Source organism: Anser anser (genome assembly GCF_964211835.1).
Source record: "Anser anser genome assembly, chromosome: 2".
In the NCBI taxonomy this organism is placed as follows: Eukaryota; Metazoa; Chordata; class Aves; order Anseriformes; family Anatidae; genus Anser; species Anser anser.
Genome location: NC_139721.1, coordinates 77998208 through 78011897, shown reverse-complemented (window position 1 = coordinate 78011897; position 13690 = coordinate 77998208). Strand labels below are relative to the sequence as shown.

The 13690-nt window shown below is 38.9% G+C and overlaps 1 protein-coding gene across 12 annotated transcripts in view; it reads left to right on the top strand.

The window, feature by feature from the left end:
• The window catches only part of DNAH5 (dynein axonemal heavy chain 5), a 151030-nt gene that overhangs the window by 18940 nt on the left and 118400 nt on the right, over positions 1–13690 (top strand). For 10 of the 12 annotated variants that reach the window (XR_014578970.1, XR_014578971.1, XR_014578972.1 and 7 more), the window contains exons 2-8: positions 4357–4491; positions 5818–5902; positions 8911–9074; positions 9397–9618; positions 10225–10362; positions 12865–13041; positions 13376–13489. Coding sequence is in view for 7 of the 12 variants with exons in the window: in XM_083822378.1 (XP_083678504.1) it covers positions 4357–4491; positions 5818–5902; positions 8911–9074; positions 9397–9618; positions 10225–10362; positions 12865–13041; positions 13376–13489 (1035 nt within the window). In the remaining 5 variants the exon portion in view is untranslated. Of the gene's footprint in view, positions 1–4356; positions 4492–5775; positions 5903–8910; positions 9075–9396; positions 9619–10224; positions 10363–12864; positions 13042–13375; positions 13490–13690 lie in introns of all 12 variants that reach the window. The other 2 variants (XM_083822382.1, XM_083822381.1) reach the window with 2 other exon arrangements.

Sequence of the window (13690 nt, the reverse complement as noted above, 5' to 3'; positions counted from 1 at the left end):
AAGTGAAGTCTGTGAACAATATAAAGCATCTTAGTGTGTTACAGGAGAGATGGGGGACTATTGTGTTGGTTAAATACATTTCAGATAAGACAGTAAATTGACAATAGACCTCATTCTTTTTGACTCTTTTACTATTGAACTTCTCAGTAAATTTCATGTTTCGCTCACCCATAAGACTTTCATCAGTGTGTGTTGAAACTCAGTGATGCACAATGTTCTGACAACCAAATACATTACTTGCTGGATAAACTGTGTTCAGGAACAAGTTTTAACTTGAGCAAGTACGGCTGGCATACTAAATAACATTCATGCTGTTTAGAGTCTGCAGACACACTGCACTCACTCTGTAGTGGAGAAGTTGGCAATAGTCAAAATGTTTTTTCTGAGTCTATTGCTTCAAAGACCCAAGGCATCTCTGACTTCTGATTTTTTGTTATCTTCTGCTTAAATATATATGGTTATATACTATCATAGTTAGAAGACTTTTATTTATTTTTTATTTTTTTTTTACTTCCTATTTGTTGCTTCACATTGGTGGTGTGATGTTTCTGGGTTTAGGTAAGTGTTAAAATGGACTTAAGAATATCCCCTTTATTCTGCTTAACGAGCAGATATCTGCTGAAGTATGTTTCTTGTGCTAAACTTTTGGGATTTAGATATTAGGAATTTTAGGGGTTTATATAAAATAAAGCAAGTTACTTGTTATAACTAGACTAATCATCAGAAAGGACTTCTCAGGTAATTGTTTTAACTTTGTTTCTGCATCTGTTTTGAGACTGTCATGGATTGTTTTTTATCTTCTTAGGTAAGGGACAGGGGATGGAGTGGGGAAAAGACCTAACAAACTAAAAGTGGCTGTGCAGATGTTCTTTAAATGGAGAGCTGAAGTTAAGCTGTACCTTATAAAAACTTGGACAATCCTTCCTTCCAGATAGCTAAGTGAGAATGCATGAGAATGACATTAGTCTTGAGAATGCCAATCCATCTGGATTCCCCTATGCCACTAAACTTTATGAAGAGGCTTTGCTGTATGACCTTGATCAGAGTTGCTAGCTGATCCTATTCAGGGTTTGCAGATAAGGGCTACTGCACGTACCAGCCGCTTCTCATTCAAATACACAAGCAGTAGCTTACGTGGGTGAGCAGTGCTTTCATCTTTAAACCTTGCTCCTTCAGTGTTCTCTTAGATGACATTTATTTGAATTACATAAACCTGGTTGTTAGAGATTGTCTGTATTTTATGTCCTGTGGAATTCACTACAAAAGTATATATCCCTAAACACCATTGTACAAGAACTCCTAAGGCATGACCATACTGTTGTTAGAAGCAAGATGCGGGGGGAGTCAAAGTCAGCACCTTAAAGTTCAAAGAATTTTGAGAACAGATTACTGAATTCACTCACTGAAGTTATGGTCGATACAATAGGGCTGAGTGCTTCAGGGCCTGAAAGGCACTCCCATGCAAAAATAGGGAAGGAAACAAATCTGGAGTAGTAGAAATTTACTTCTTCTTCCATATCATTTTGCTCTCTGATGTCTGATCCTTAAAGATGGGATGAAAAAAATGAAAATGGGGGGAAAAAGCTCAATATTTGCTTACCATTCATTCTCTGAGATTCCTCATCCTAAGTAAATAATATCTTTAAAATATGCTATAAATAATATGCAAATCAAAATTGATATTTTCATCAGTTTTCAGTCTGTTTTCTGAGTGCTTTTATATATTTAAATTAATGACTTGCTATTGAAAGCACTGAAATTAAATTTCCTGTACTTTTCCTGGGGCAGACAAATCCTAAAAATGAGGTAGAAGTTTCTTCTGATGGCTGCAACAACTGAGAAGTGAGAATTTGTGACTGGAGAACACTTACTCTGGTGAGGAGAAAACATTCTTAGAAATAGGCCACACTTGGAGTACTGCATCCAGGTCTGGGGCCCCCAGCACAAGAAGGATGTGGACCTGTTAGAGCGGGTCCAGAGGAGGGCCATGAAGATGCTCAGAGGGCTAGAGCACTTCTGGAGCACCTATGAAGAAAGGCTGAAAGAGATGGGGCTGTTCAACTTGGAGAACAGAAGGCTCCGGGGTGACCTCATTGTGGCCTTTCAATACTTAAAGGGAGCTTATAAAGAAGGTGGAGAGCAACTCTTTGCTTGGGCAGGTGATGATAGGACAAGGAGTAATGGTTTTAAACTAAAAGTGGAGAGACTTAGATTAGAGTTTAGGAAGAAATTGTTCACTCAGGGGGTGGTGAGGCACTGGCACAGGCTGCCCAGAGAAGCTGTGGATGCCCCATACCTGGAAGTGTTCAAGGCCAGGTTGGAGGAGGCCTTGAGCAACCTATCTAGTGGGTGGCATCCCTACCTACTGCAGGGGGTTGGAACTGGATGATCTTTGAGGTCCTTTCCAACCTGAGACATTCTGATTCTATGATAGCAGATCATCAAGATATGGAAGCATGACAGGCGGGTTGTTCTTGATTTGCGTTGTAAGACTGTCAGGAAAAAATGTACGCAACTCGTATTAACTAGAGATATATCCAACAACAATGCAAGAGCCTTCCCAAAGTGACAAATGATGAATGCAAGTGAATGTCTCAGTTTGCAGAGAACTATAGATTTACTATTCTGTTAATAATTGCCTGTTTTCTCTAGGGATGGATTTGTTTTTTTTTTAAGGTAATTGGACTTTTAAAGTTTTGTGGTTGCATAGACATCAGATATTGCGTAATTCTAGGTGAACGGCTATACACAACAGTTAGCAGACATGATATAGGACTTTAGAGATTGCAACTAAAGGATTAGAAAATATTAAAGGAACTGAAGCAAATATGAGGACATGATTGCCTAGTTGTGAGGTTTCTTATACTTTCAGCCTGTATAAACAGCCACTTGTAGGAGAAATGGTGGCTATGCCACCTGTATGTAGGAGGGAACTAATAATCTGTGTAAGATCAATACTTTGTGCTGCAATATATCTAGAGCTCTGTGCTAGAATCTTAGCAAAGTACAAAAAGTAGTTTCACTGTAGTTTAAGCAAAATAAAACCACATTTATTTATTTATTTATTTCTGAATTACATAGAAACTATCTAATTGGCATAGTGGCTATATTTTTCCATGCTAAAGATCGATTGCCAGTTGTGCTCAAATTGTTGAAACAACAAAGCTCATCAGTTTTAACGATTATGGCACTACCTTCTAGTGTGAGGCTGATTCAGCCAAAAAAGGTTGCTTTTTGTATATCTAATTAGTAGAAAAATTTCTACCCTGTTCTGAGAAGGTGTAGGACAGGCCAGTAACGTGATGACATTCCACTTCTGGAAAAGTGGAGACAATGTTAGAGAATGGCAGAGCTAAAATAGCATGAAGTATATATATACAAATTAATCTGCTACTGCATTCTTCAGGCATATCTGCATAAAGAATGCAATTTGGGTGTTTGTCTTTAAAATGGAAAAACATTTCCAGTACAATCAGCATTTATGCAGACATGCTGGTAATTATGAGTTTACCAAATATTTGAAAATTCCTTCAGGAAGAAGCAAAGAAATTTACATAAGGGTATAAAGTATATTATGCAGGTCCTATTGGCTCTGCAGAAGCTTGTAGATAAATCATTTGTGCATACTTTATAGAGTTACTAGATTTTTTGTAGTCACAGGGGAAATAAAGATTGAATTTACCACCAGTGAAATATAATTCTAAATTTCTTTTGAAAATGAAGTGATATTAAATCTTGTAATCCGCAAGCACAATAGAAGCAGTAACTACTCCAGAAGGCTATTTTGTCTGTAATGTAATGAGGTGTATTACATATGGGAATTCAATTTAATTAGAAGAGTAGGCATACTGCTTGAAGAATAGTATAATAGCAATAGTTAAGCACATTTATAAACACTTGAGTACCTTGAGGCTTGATTTACTTCTCATTATATTAAAGAGATAATGTATGAAATCTTAGCTTCTTCCAGCAGCATTTGTCTGTGTTGGAGAATGCTTACAATATCTTCCACAAATAACAAAGATTGACTCAAAGTCCTGTGTTGATTTGATGGTCAAATGTGAATAGACTGAAAAGCCAGAACTAATAACTTTGGTTGTTGAAGATGACTTGCACGATGATGGAGCTGTATATATAAAGCCTTTTTTTTTACTAGATAGACTTCCAGCAAACGAATAACACCATACAAAAAGCGGGTGTTGGAAATTTTATGCCTTAAAAATGTAAACCACAAATATAGAAGACTGCAATAGCCTTCATTTAAAAAAAAAAAGAATTCAAAAATTTGCTTTTTATTTGTCTTCAAAATTGATTTTTTTTTTATTTTTTTGTTGTTCACTTTGTGTTTTATAATAGCAAAAGTTAAAGGAGGAAAGGGAGGCTAAACGTGCTCGGCTGGATGACAGACATGATTACTTACTGGAGACTGTTGCCACTTGTGTGAATCTGGACAAAGCAGAAGTAGAAGATGCTATTCTTGATGGTAACCAGGTAATCTGATTAATTTGGTAAATGAAACTTATAAGTTGCTTTAGAACTGATGTTACCATCAAATACTTATTGAGATAGTTAAGATAGTTGTCAGACTTTGTGGTTTCGCAGGCTCAGAAGAGTCATCCTCATCCACACTCCACTGAATGCTGCTGTTTCCATTAGGTTGTCACCTGCATTTGTGAGACTATATTGTGAGATTAGGAAATTAAATCAGCTAGAAACTACTTGACAAAATAGAGTGGCTAGTGATCCCACCAAGTACATGGGGCTTAGTGTTGTTACTATGTAAGCACTTAGAAATAAATATTTTGAGGAAAGGATACAACACAAAATGATGGTAAGTATTATATGCAATGGAGATGCATTTTGTGATTTGAAAATAAATCACTATTTTTTAAAACTTAAGTTTTAAAACTGAGGCATTCTCATTTCAGTGCTAATATATTGAGAAACTGGAGAAAGTCCAGTGGAAGACTACCACGATGGTCAGGAGCAAAGGGCATGTTAAGTATAAGAGGGAGAATAAGTGAGGGGCAGTCAGGTAATAGCCTGCAGTTGCTTAAAGAGTAGTTGCGAAGATGACAGCTGAACCATTCTTAGCAGTGGCAGGTGACATAACAAAGGGCAATAGCCACAACTCACAGATTACACATTAAGAGACCCTTCTTTACCAGAAGGGTAAAGCAGCATGGGAGTACGTTACTCAAGAGGATGAGCTGAGCTACTGTTGACAAAAGAGGAGGTTAGCCCAGTGATCTCCCAGAGGCCCCTTCCAACATATCTGTGATTCTGTATGAAACAGGAATACGAGCTGTGCTGAGCTACTGTTGACAAAAGAGGAGGTTAGCCCAGTGATCTCCCAGAGGCCCCTTCCAACATATCTGTGATTCTGTATGAAACAGGAATACGAGCTGTGCAGAACGCTGTCACACAGGTTAAAACACAGAGCTTGTTTCAGCCTTCACTGAGGTGCTGCTGCACTTCAGTAAATGAAGAAATGCACTGTGCCCTCAGATTGAGAGATGATGTGCAGTAAGTGGTTTCAGTAAATTGGAACATGGCCTGGCTATATTCAGTTCTGTTCAGCATGGAAAAAATCAAATGTTTAAATTAAGTAGTATGTGCTACTAAAGGGGAAAAAAAAAAACAAACTTTTTTTTTCTTTTTCTTTTGGAAGGCAGTAACAGGTCCTGGTGTAATTTTAGTACTGAACAACGATAATGTGATGTGTATTTATCAGCACTTTTTGTCAAAAATCTGAGCATGTTAAACTTTTCATAGTGTGTATGACAGGCATAAACAATTCAACATGATCTCAAACAGATAGAGCGCATTGACAAATTCTTGGCACCTGGAGGTCTGCGCCATTTGATGTTCTACTATCAAGATGTGGAGGCAAATGATGCAGGTAAAGCAACTTTGGGTTTCCTGCAACATACTGTAGTTCTGCTGAGTAAATGTGCAAAGAAAAAACATATGGTCAAGTTTATTTTATTAACTGGGGCTTAAGGCAAGGCAGGTTAGGTCATCTTTGCTCAAGAAGTGAGGATTGATGAAATTACTGAAGCTTGTTAGTGCACTTTTGCATATTGTTAATATTCAACAGCAAGGTACTTCCTTGCAAATCCAGCAGCTCTTGCCTGGGGGGTTGAAAAATGGTTTTTGGTAGTTAAAGGACAACTTTCACACGAGGCGAACAGTAACAGGTGCTCTGCCCCCTCCCTTCCAGTCACACCATCAATTCGCCCTGGAAGCCCTCCCCATTTCTTGGCACATGACCATCCGCTCCAGTAGTCCTGTGACATGACAAACCAGCTCCAGGAGGCCCCTGTTTGGGGCCACAAGGCCATTACCCCAGAAGTCCTCTCCTTCACTTCTGTTCATATCCCTTTCCCTTCCCCAGGGCTCTCCATTTTAGCACACTTCTGGGGGAAGCATCCTTCTCACCTTCTGTGGAAGCAACTTGTGACTCCTGTGTTGAGGACATCATTTCTCCATAGCTTCTGTCCCAGAGTCTCGTGTTGCTCCCACTGGCACCAGCCAGGGGTCTTCTGCTGGTGTTCCCATTATGTCCATGACAGCCTGCAAAATATCTGATCACATTTTTGCAAAATTTTGAGTGTAACTTTTAATGCACAGCTTAACAGCTTCTAGAATCCTTTTCAGTAACAGCACATCTTTCCTAAAGAGATAGCAGAGTCTACTCTAGCTCAATACATCATGGGAATGCCCTGAAAACAGATGACTGTTTTTGGTCTGGCCTCTGTAATTACTAACTTAAGATTATTGTGCAAGTTTGTGTTCATTGGCAATAAATCAAATTAATAAAAGTCTCTGAGTCAATGCTGTTTTGCTGGTGACAGAGTCCTTGATGTACTTGAGGAAAACAAAAAACGAGACTTCTTCAGGAGATGGGAAGGAGGAAGGTGATGCTAACAAAAGGGAGGGGAGGAGACACATGGGTGGCCATGTGATCCAAAATGGGGATCTCTTTGTGTGGTGGTTTTACTCAGGTGGGCAGCCGAGCTCCACCACAGCCACTCTCACACTTCCCCTCCTCAAAAGGAAAGGGGGAGAGAATATGATGGAAAGGGCTCAAGGGTTGAGATAAGGATGGGGAGATTGCTCAACATTTGTTGTGATGGGCAAAACAGACTCAGAGTAGGGAGACAGTAAAATTTATTGCCTATTACTAACAAGCTAGAGAAGTGAGAAACAAAGGAAAGAAACCCAAAACGTCTTCCCCACAACCATCCTCTTCCACCTCCCGCTGAGCGGCGCAGGGGAACAGGGAATGGGGGCTGCTGTCAGTCAGCTCCTTTACGGTCACTCTCTGCCCCTGCTCCCCGTGGGGTCCTTCCCACGGGATGCCGTCCTTCCTGAACTGATCCCACATGGGCTTCCCACAGGCAGCAGCTCTTCAAGAACTGCTCCCACATGGCTCCATACCACAGGGTCCATCCCCCAGGAGCAAACTGCTCCAGCATGGATCCCCCACGGGCGGCAGCTCCCCCCAGCCCCCCTGCTCCTGCGTGGGCTCCTCTCCACAGGCTGCAGCTCCGGCCCGGGGCCTGCTCCTGCGGGGGCTCTCCTTGGGCCGCAGCCTCCTCCAGGCCACATCCACCTGCTCCACCGGGGGCTCCTCCACGGGCTGCAGCGTGGAGATCTGCTCCGTGTGGGACCCATGGGCTGCAGGGGGACAGCCTGCTCCACCAGGGGCCTCTCCACAGGCCGCAGGGGACTTCTGCTCCAGCGCCTGGAGCACCTCTCCCTGTCTTTCTTCACTGACCTTGGTGCCTGCAAGCTGTTTCTCACTCTTTTCTCTCTCCCAGCTGCTATTCCCCAGCAGTTTTTTTTTTCCCTTTTCTTAAATATGCTCTCACAGAGGCACAACCAACCTCATTTATTGGCCTGGCTCTGGCCAGCGGCAGGGCCCTTATCTAACATGCTTCTGGATACTTCTTGCAGAAGCCACCTCTGTGGCCCCCTGCTACCAAAACCTTGCCACATAAACCCACTCTACTGGGGCTGATGGGCATGTCACTGAACAAAAAAGGGGTAAATAGCGCTGTCACTTTTTGGCTTGGTTGGATGTTGTTCTTTATTTACTGATACAAACAACTTGTTTTTTTATCTTTTTATTGTTGCAGTGGTTCATGAGAAGTAAGTGTGTGTGCATGCATGTGCATGCATTCATTTTTCTCTGAGAAAATTTTCATTTTTGCATTAAAACCATTAATGGAAAATGAATGTAGCAAAAACAAAAATAATACACAATGTAAGAGAGTGATTTTTCAACCAAAGATATTGCTACTTCTTGGTGACTCTTTACAAATGTTATCAATAGCATAAACCTGTGAGCAGCATATTCATATTTGGGGAAGAAGAAAGGGAAGGAAAGCCTTTTGTAGCCTCATCGTCTTTGTGTTTCCCGAAAGAATCCACTATGGCCTGTCTCTCCTTGTTTCCTGAAACACTCTGCTTCTGTTTTACTGCATATCAGACTTAGGTGTTCATGTTCTTAAGGAAAGACAGTTAGTTGATAATGGCTCCTTTGAGGTAAACTACATTTGCAGGTTTTTTTTAAGCAATAGAGCATTACCTGCAACTACATAATAGGGCTGGATTGACATGTAAGAGGACCTTGACCCTGAACATTTTTTTAGAAGGAACAGAAAACGAATAAATGAACAGAAAAGGCTTTTGATATGAGAATGGTAAAATTAGATGAAATAATTCTTATGGTGCTGTTAGGACTGTGGGTGCTGTGTACCTTCCTTGAGAAGTCACACGGGGAAGCTCTAGGGGACTGGGACTCATGGATACACAAATGGTGACTGAACTGTTTGTTTAGGAAGCTTTTCTTTGAATAAATCATCAGTGTTTTTTAAATATTTATTTTATTTTAACCTACAGAACATTTTAGCTTTCCAGGAGTAGGAATCAGCTCTAATTTGACAAAGAAGAAGAAACCTAAAGTGTTTGTGACAGAGGGAAAAGAAGTTGCTTTAACTGGTGTATGTGTTTTCTTCATTAGATCTAGTCTTTTGAAAGCCATTACAACTGAGAATATCTATCAGGTAAGAGTCAGTGACTGCTGTTTGGTATGCATAATCTTGTTGAAAATTCATTTTAATCTCGGAGTATTTACTATCAGTACATAACTTGACAGCCTTTGACATGGTGAAACGAGCAAAAGGATGGAGTTTGGCTAAATGAAATGCAGGACAAAAAAAGGAGGAAAATAGAAAAAGTGACACTGTCCAGTGACAGCAACTCTAAGTATATCATTGTGAAGCAATGATGACAAAAAGTAGTTAGTCAACACCTAAGTATCAAGTATAAATACATGATGGCAAAATTTTCTTTTCCATTTAAATATTTATTGCATGTCTTTTACAGGAAGTAAATTTTAGTATGATGGATGTAGGTCGAGATGGCCTACTGGAAAGTGTTGAGCAGTTGCTATCAGAAATCTTCATTCCAGCCTTACGGAATACGGACTATGGCTGGCTTGAACTTGGCGAACCTCAACAACCTTCCAGTATTAAGCAGGAGTTTCTTGCTTCCCTTGAAGCATTTGTTACTGTGCTCTCAGGAACTCAGCAAAGTGTGCTAGAAAAGGTAATATGTTCACGTAGCAGCTAGCAATCCAGCTAGCTGTGGAATGTCTCTTTGCCTGAACTTTTTGAATTTACTGTTTTGTAGAATACTTTTGCTTGTAGAATACAAATTGCTTTTGTTAAGCTGGAGAAAAAATAATGCTTCTAAATACTGTTTGTTGTCATCAGTAACTTGTTATACATTGATCTGTGGCTTTAATATCTGTGAAAGTTTGTGGTTTTAACAATTCTGCAGCTGCTTCTGTTATTGTTTGTTTTGGTGCTAGTTCTTTTGAGCTGTTCACTTCTTGGCTCTGGTATTTGTGGCCTTTCTTAAAGAAAACCAAGAATGATTAATGTACAACAAACAGTTACTTCAACTGTTGATTTCTATTCTTTCTTTATTAAGGAAATGACATGAGAGCACAGCTGCTAGGTTGAAGAGTTCTTCAGATTCTGAAGTCCAGTTCTGGGCTCAAACCAGAATTTAAACAAATCTAAATTGAAGTGGGAATATGAAGGCAGATACCCCAAGTAGGGAAATCAGTCACTATGTACATTTCTTGGTTTATTTGTCACAAAAATTTCAGCACTTCATTTTTTTTTTTTTTTTAAACTTGTGTTGTAGGTTAATCTGAAGAAATGTGAAACATATGATCTGAAAAATCTAAAAGGACCTTCAGATTACCTGATGGTTGCTAACAACATAGGCAGTCTTGAGAGAATAGAAGTCTGCATGAAAGGATGGATCAAAGAGCTTGAACAGGTGATATACACTGCAGAAGTATGAAATATAAACACATTTGCATATTGGCAGGTTGAATTTAATCCTGGTGCTACCTTCCTATAAAGATAGATATGATTGATCCCTATGTCTTAAGTTACTGTTAGCATGTTTTATGTGCTTTTACTTCTAAATTAGAAGATTACAGACAGCTTTTTCCATCTACTTTTAAATGGAGTGTACACGTGTATTTGGAAGCTTAGTTCCCTGTTACTGCTTAATTGCCTCATCCACACACTGATGGAGCATCTTAACGTGGTTAGAAATACTGTAAGGTTGTAAGGTCGGTGTACTTGTTTTAAGTACAAATAAAATTAAAAAGTACAGATCAAATTTGTAACTGCAATTTTTTACCTCAGAAGCAGGTCCTCTATAGACTATATAGCATGGCTCTTAAAGTTCTTTTCACCAAAAAAAAATGAAACTATCAATTGAGATTCATTTGCAATATATTCAAGGTAAAATATAGAAGCTGAGGGAAACATGTTCTGTAATGTTTATAAAGGCAGACATTAAGGAAGAGGACAGCATGATTAACTTCTAAATTTGGAAAATGGAAACTTAGTTGCTACCTTATTCTCTGTTCTGCATGTAGAAATTATTGCCAAGATTTTATCAGAGAAGTATGTTTATTTTCAAATTAGGAAATCAGCTCCATGGAGGACATTTCTGTATTTATTAAGGTCTATGCCTCTTAAAAGGGAGGAATTTAAGAAAAAAAACAACCCAAATCTCTTGAATTTATATGCTGAAACTGGTGGGTAGAATGTATCACAGTGAACTGCACTTATACCAAAAGAGTTGTGGTCAACAGCTCAGTGTCCGAATACAGATCAACGATAAGCGGTGTTTCTGAGTGGTCAGTAATGGGACCAGTACCTCTTTGTCAGTGACATGGACAGTGGGATCGAGCACACCCTCAGCAAGTTTTCCAGTGACACCAAGCTGTGTGGTACAGTCAACATGCTGGAGGGAAGGGTTGCCATCCAGAGGGACCTGGAAAGGTTTGAGAGGTGGGCCTGTGCGAACCTCATGAGGTTCAACAAGGCCAAGTGCCAGGTCATGCACCTGGGTTGAGGCAATCCCAAGCAGATCACTATCTATATTTAAGCTGATAATATGTTGTTAGTACAGGCTAATTTTTCCCCACATTGTCTGCTTCTCCAAGGGACTTGAATCTGCACTTCCTCTCTGGAGCATGGCTTCATCCTTTATAAACAAATTATTGTGAGAATCGTCATGATTGAGTTGAACTAAGGGTTCTTTTAAACCAATGCCATCTCTTTGATAATGGGCAAAAGTGATACTGGTGAAGACTAGAAAAGCAGAGTGAGGCAGTACTTCCCATCAGTTTTCTTCCAGCCTCTAATGATTTATAATTCAGAGATTTTATGAGCTATTTTATTTTATTTTTTTATTTTATTTTATTTCAGTAACCTTCTGTGGTTTTCTTTTCCACATGAACTTGTGCAGTCTTCCCTACAGCTTGTACAGGAAACATAACGATGCAGCCACAAATTATTTCAACCCATGTTATACAGCTGAGAGGGAAAAGCTGTTCCCACTGAGATGATGAGCGGGATAAAGAAGCCTCCAAAGTAGTTTGAAATGTACCTGAATGTATCTTAATCCTCAAAATCTTGAGTGATGCATTTCGAAATAGTAAAAGGAGTTGTTTTACCATTACCATTTCAAAGTTGTTTTCAATATTCATTCATTACATTCACGATTAAAGTTTTCACGTTCAGCATTGTTACAGATTTGTAGTGCGTTCTTCTGTTTGTTGTGACTCAAGTGTTGTAAAATATTAGGTAGAATCAGCTAGTAAAATTTTTCACTGAATCAAAAATCTTACAAAAAATATGCTTATCAAAAAATGTTGAGAAGCAAACTAGAACAGTCTTGACTTCAGTATATTTTAATGTAGCTGGTTACTTGTAGTTGGATGCCCACTGGAGAAAGATCGCAGTGATTATGCTCCTTCCTATTCATACTTCTGCACATACTGTGAGTTCCATCTGTTCATATTGTGTACAGGAAAATATTTTGGCTATGGTTATATTATGGTCACTGAGGTGAGTATCTCTACCTCATAATCTACTCCTGGAATAAATAGGCTGCTAGAAAAGATTCACTTTATTCAAGAAAAAAAGTAGAAAACAGTGATTCCTAGTGGATGTAATGAAAGCAAAAGGAACACTTCAATATGGTGATTGCTATTCTTAGTGGTCAAAATCATACTTCAAAACATGATTTACAGCTTATTTGCAGAAAATGTCTATAACAGCATTCCTGAGATATTCCCTCTTAGACTCAAACCAAAAAAGACCAAGCAAAATTAAAGATGGATCATGTGAGATGGTGGCTGAGTTACATAGTTTATCACAGGAGTTAACACTGACAGTTAAATTATGAATTAATCCATGCTATCCATGCAGATAAAAAATATTACCATCAGTCACTAATATTACTATATGGTAAAAGATTCTTGCAGAAAATGACCAGTTGAGAAGGGAGGCTGATGACCTTGGACCACGAGCAGAGCTTGATTACTGGAAGAGAAGACTTTCTAAATTCAGTTACCTTATGGATCAGCTGAAGAACCCAGACATGAAGGCAGTGCTTGGAGTACTCACTGCTGCTAAATCCAAACTGCTGAAGGTTTCTATTTTGAATTATGACAGATGTAAAGACTATAAATTCTCTGTGTAGCCTACTTCATTTTGGTAATGTTTATAACATTGCTGGTGGGCAAAATATTTAAGTATCTTTGACTTCTGTTTTCTTCTGCCTTCCACATTCCCCAGTCTGAGTAGGTAAATTTTAAATCTAGTTCATTTTTTTGGGAATCCCCTTTGTCCAAAGTACAAGATGTATGCTTTCAAAGTAGTTAAAAGGTTAATGACAAAAAAGGGTGATCTCAAAACTGCTTAGTCAAAAGAGTATTTCTGAAATGTGTTTTTTATTATTATTATTTTCAATTTTCTATTCTTAGAATTGGCGAGTGTTGGATATTCGCATCACAAATGCAGTAAATGAAGCTAAAGATAATGTGAAATACCTCTACTGTTTGGAAAAATGTTGTGACCCATTATACAATACTGACCCTGTAAGCAAAACTTCTCAAATCTTAACGTAAATCTCCTGAGACAACTGAAATGAATGTAGTTTGTAGTTTATAGCATGTTAGTCTGGAAACGACATAGATAGCAGTTTAGGTATCTATCTGCAGTTTGGGACTGTTCAGTCATGCTAAAAGTGGTTTAATGGGAATTTCTGGCTATAAAAGATTTTCAGTCTAATGATGAAA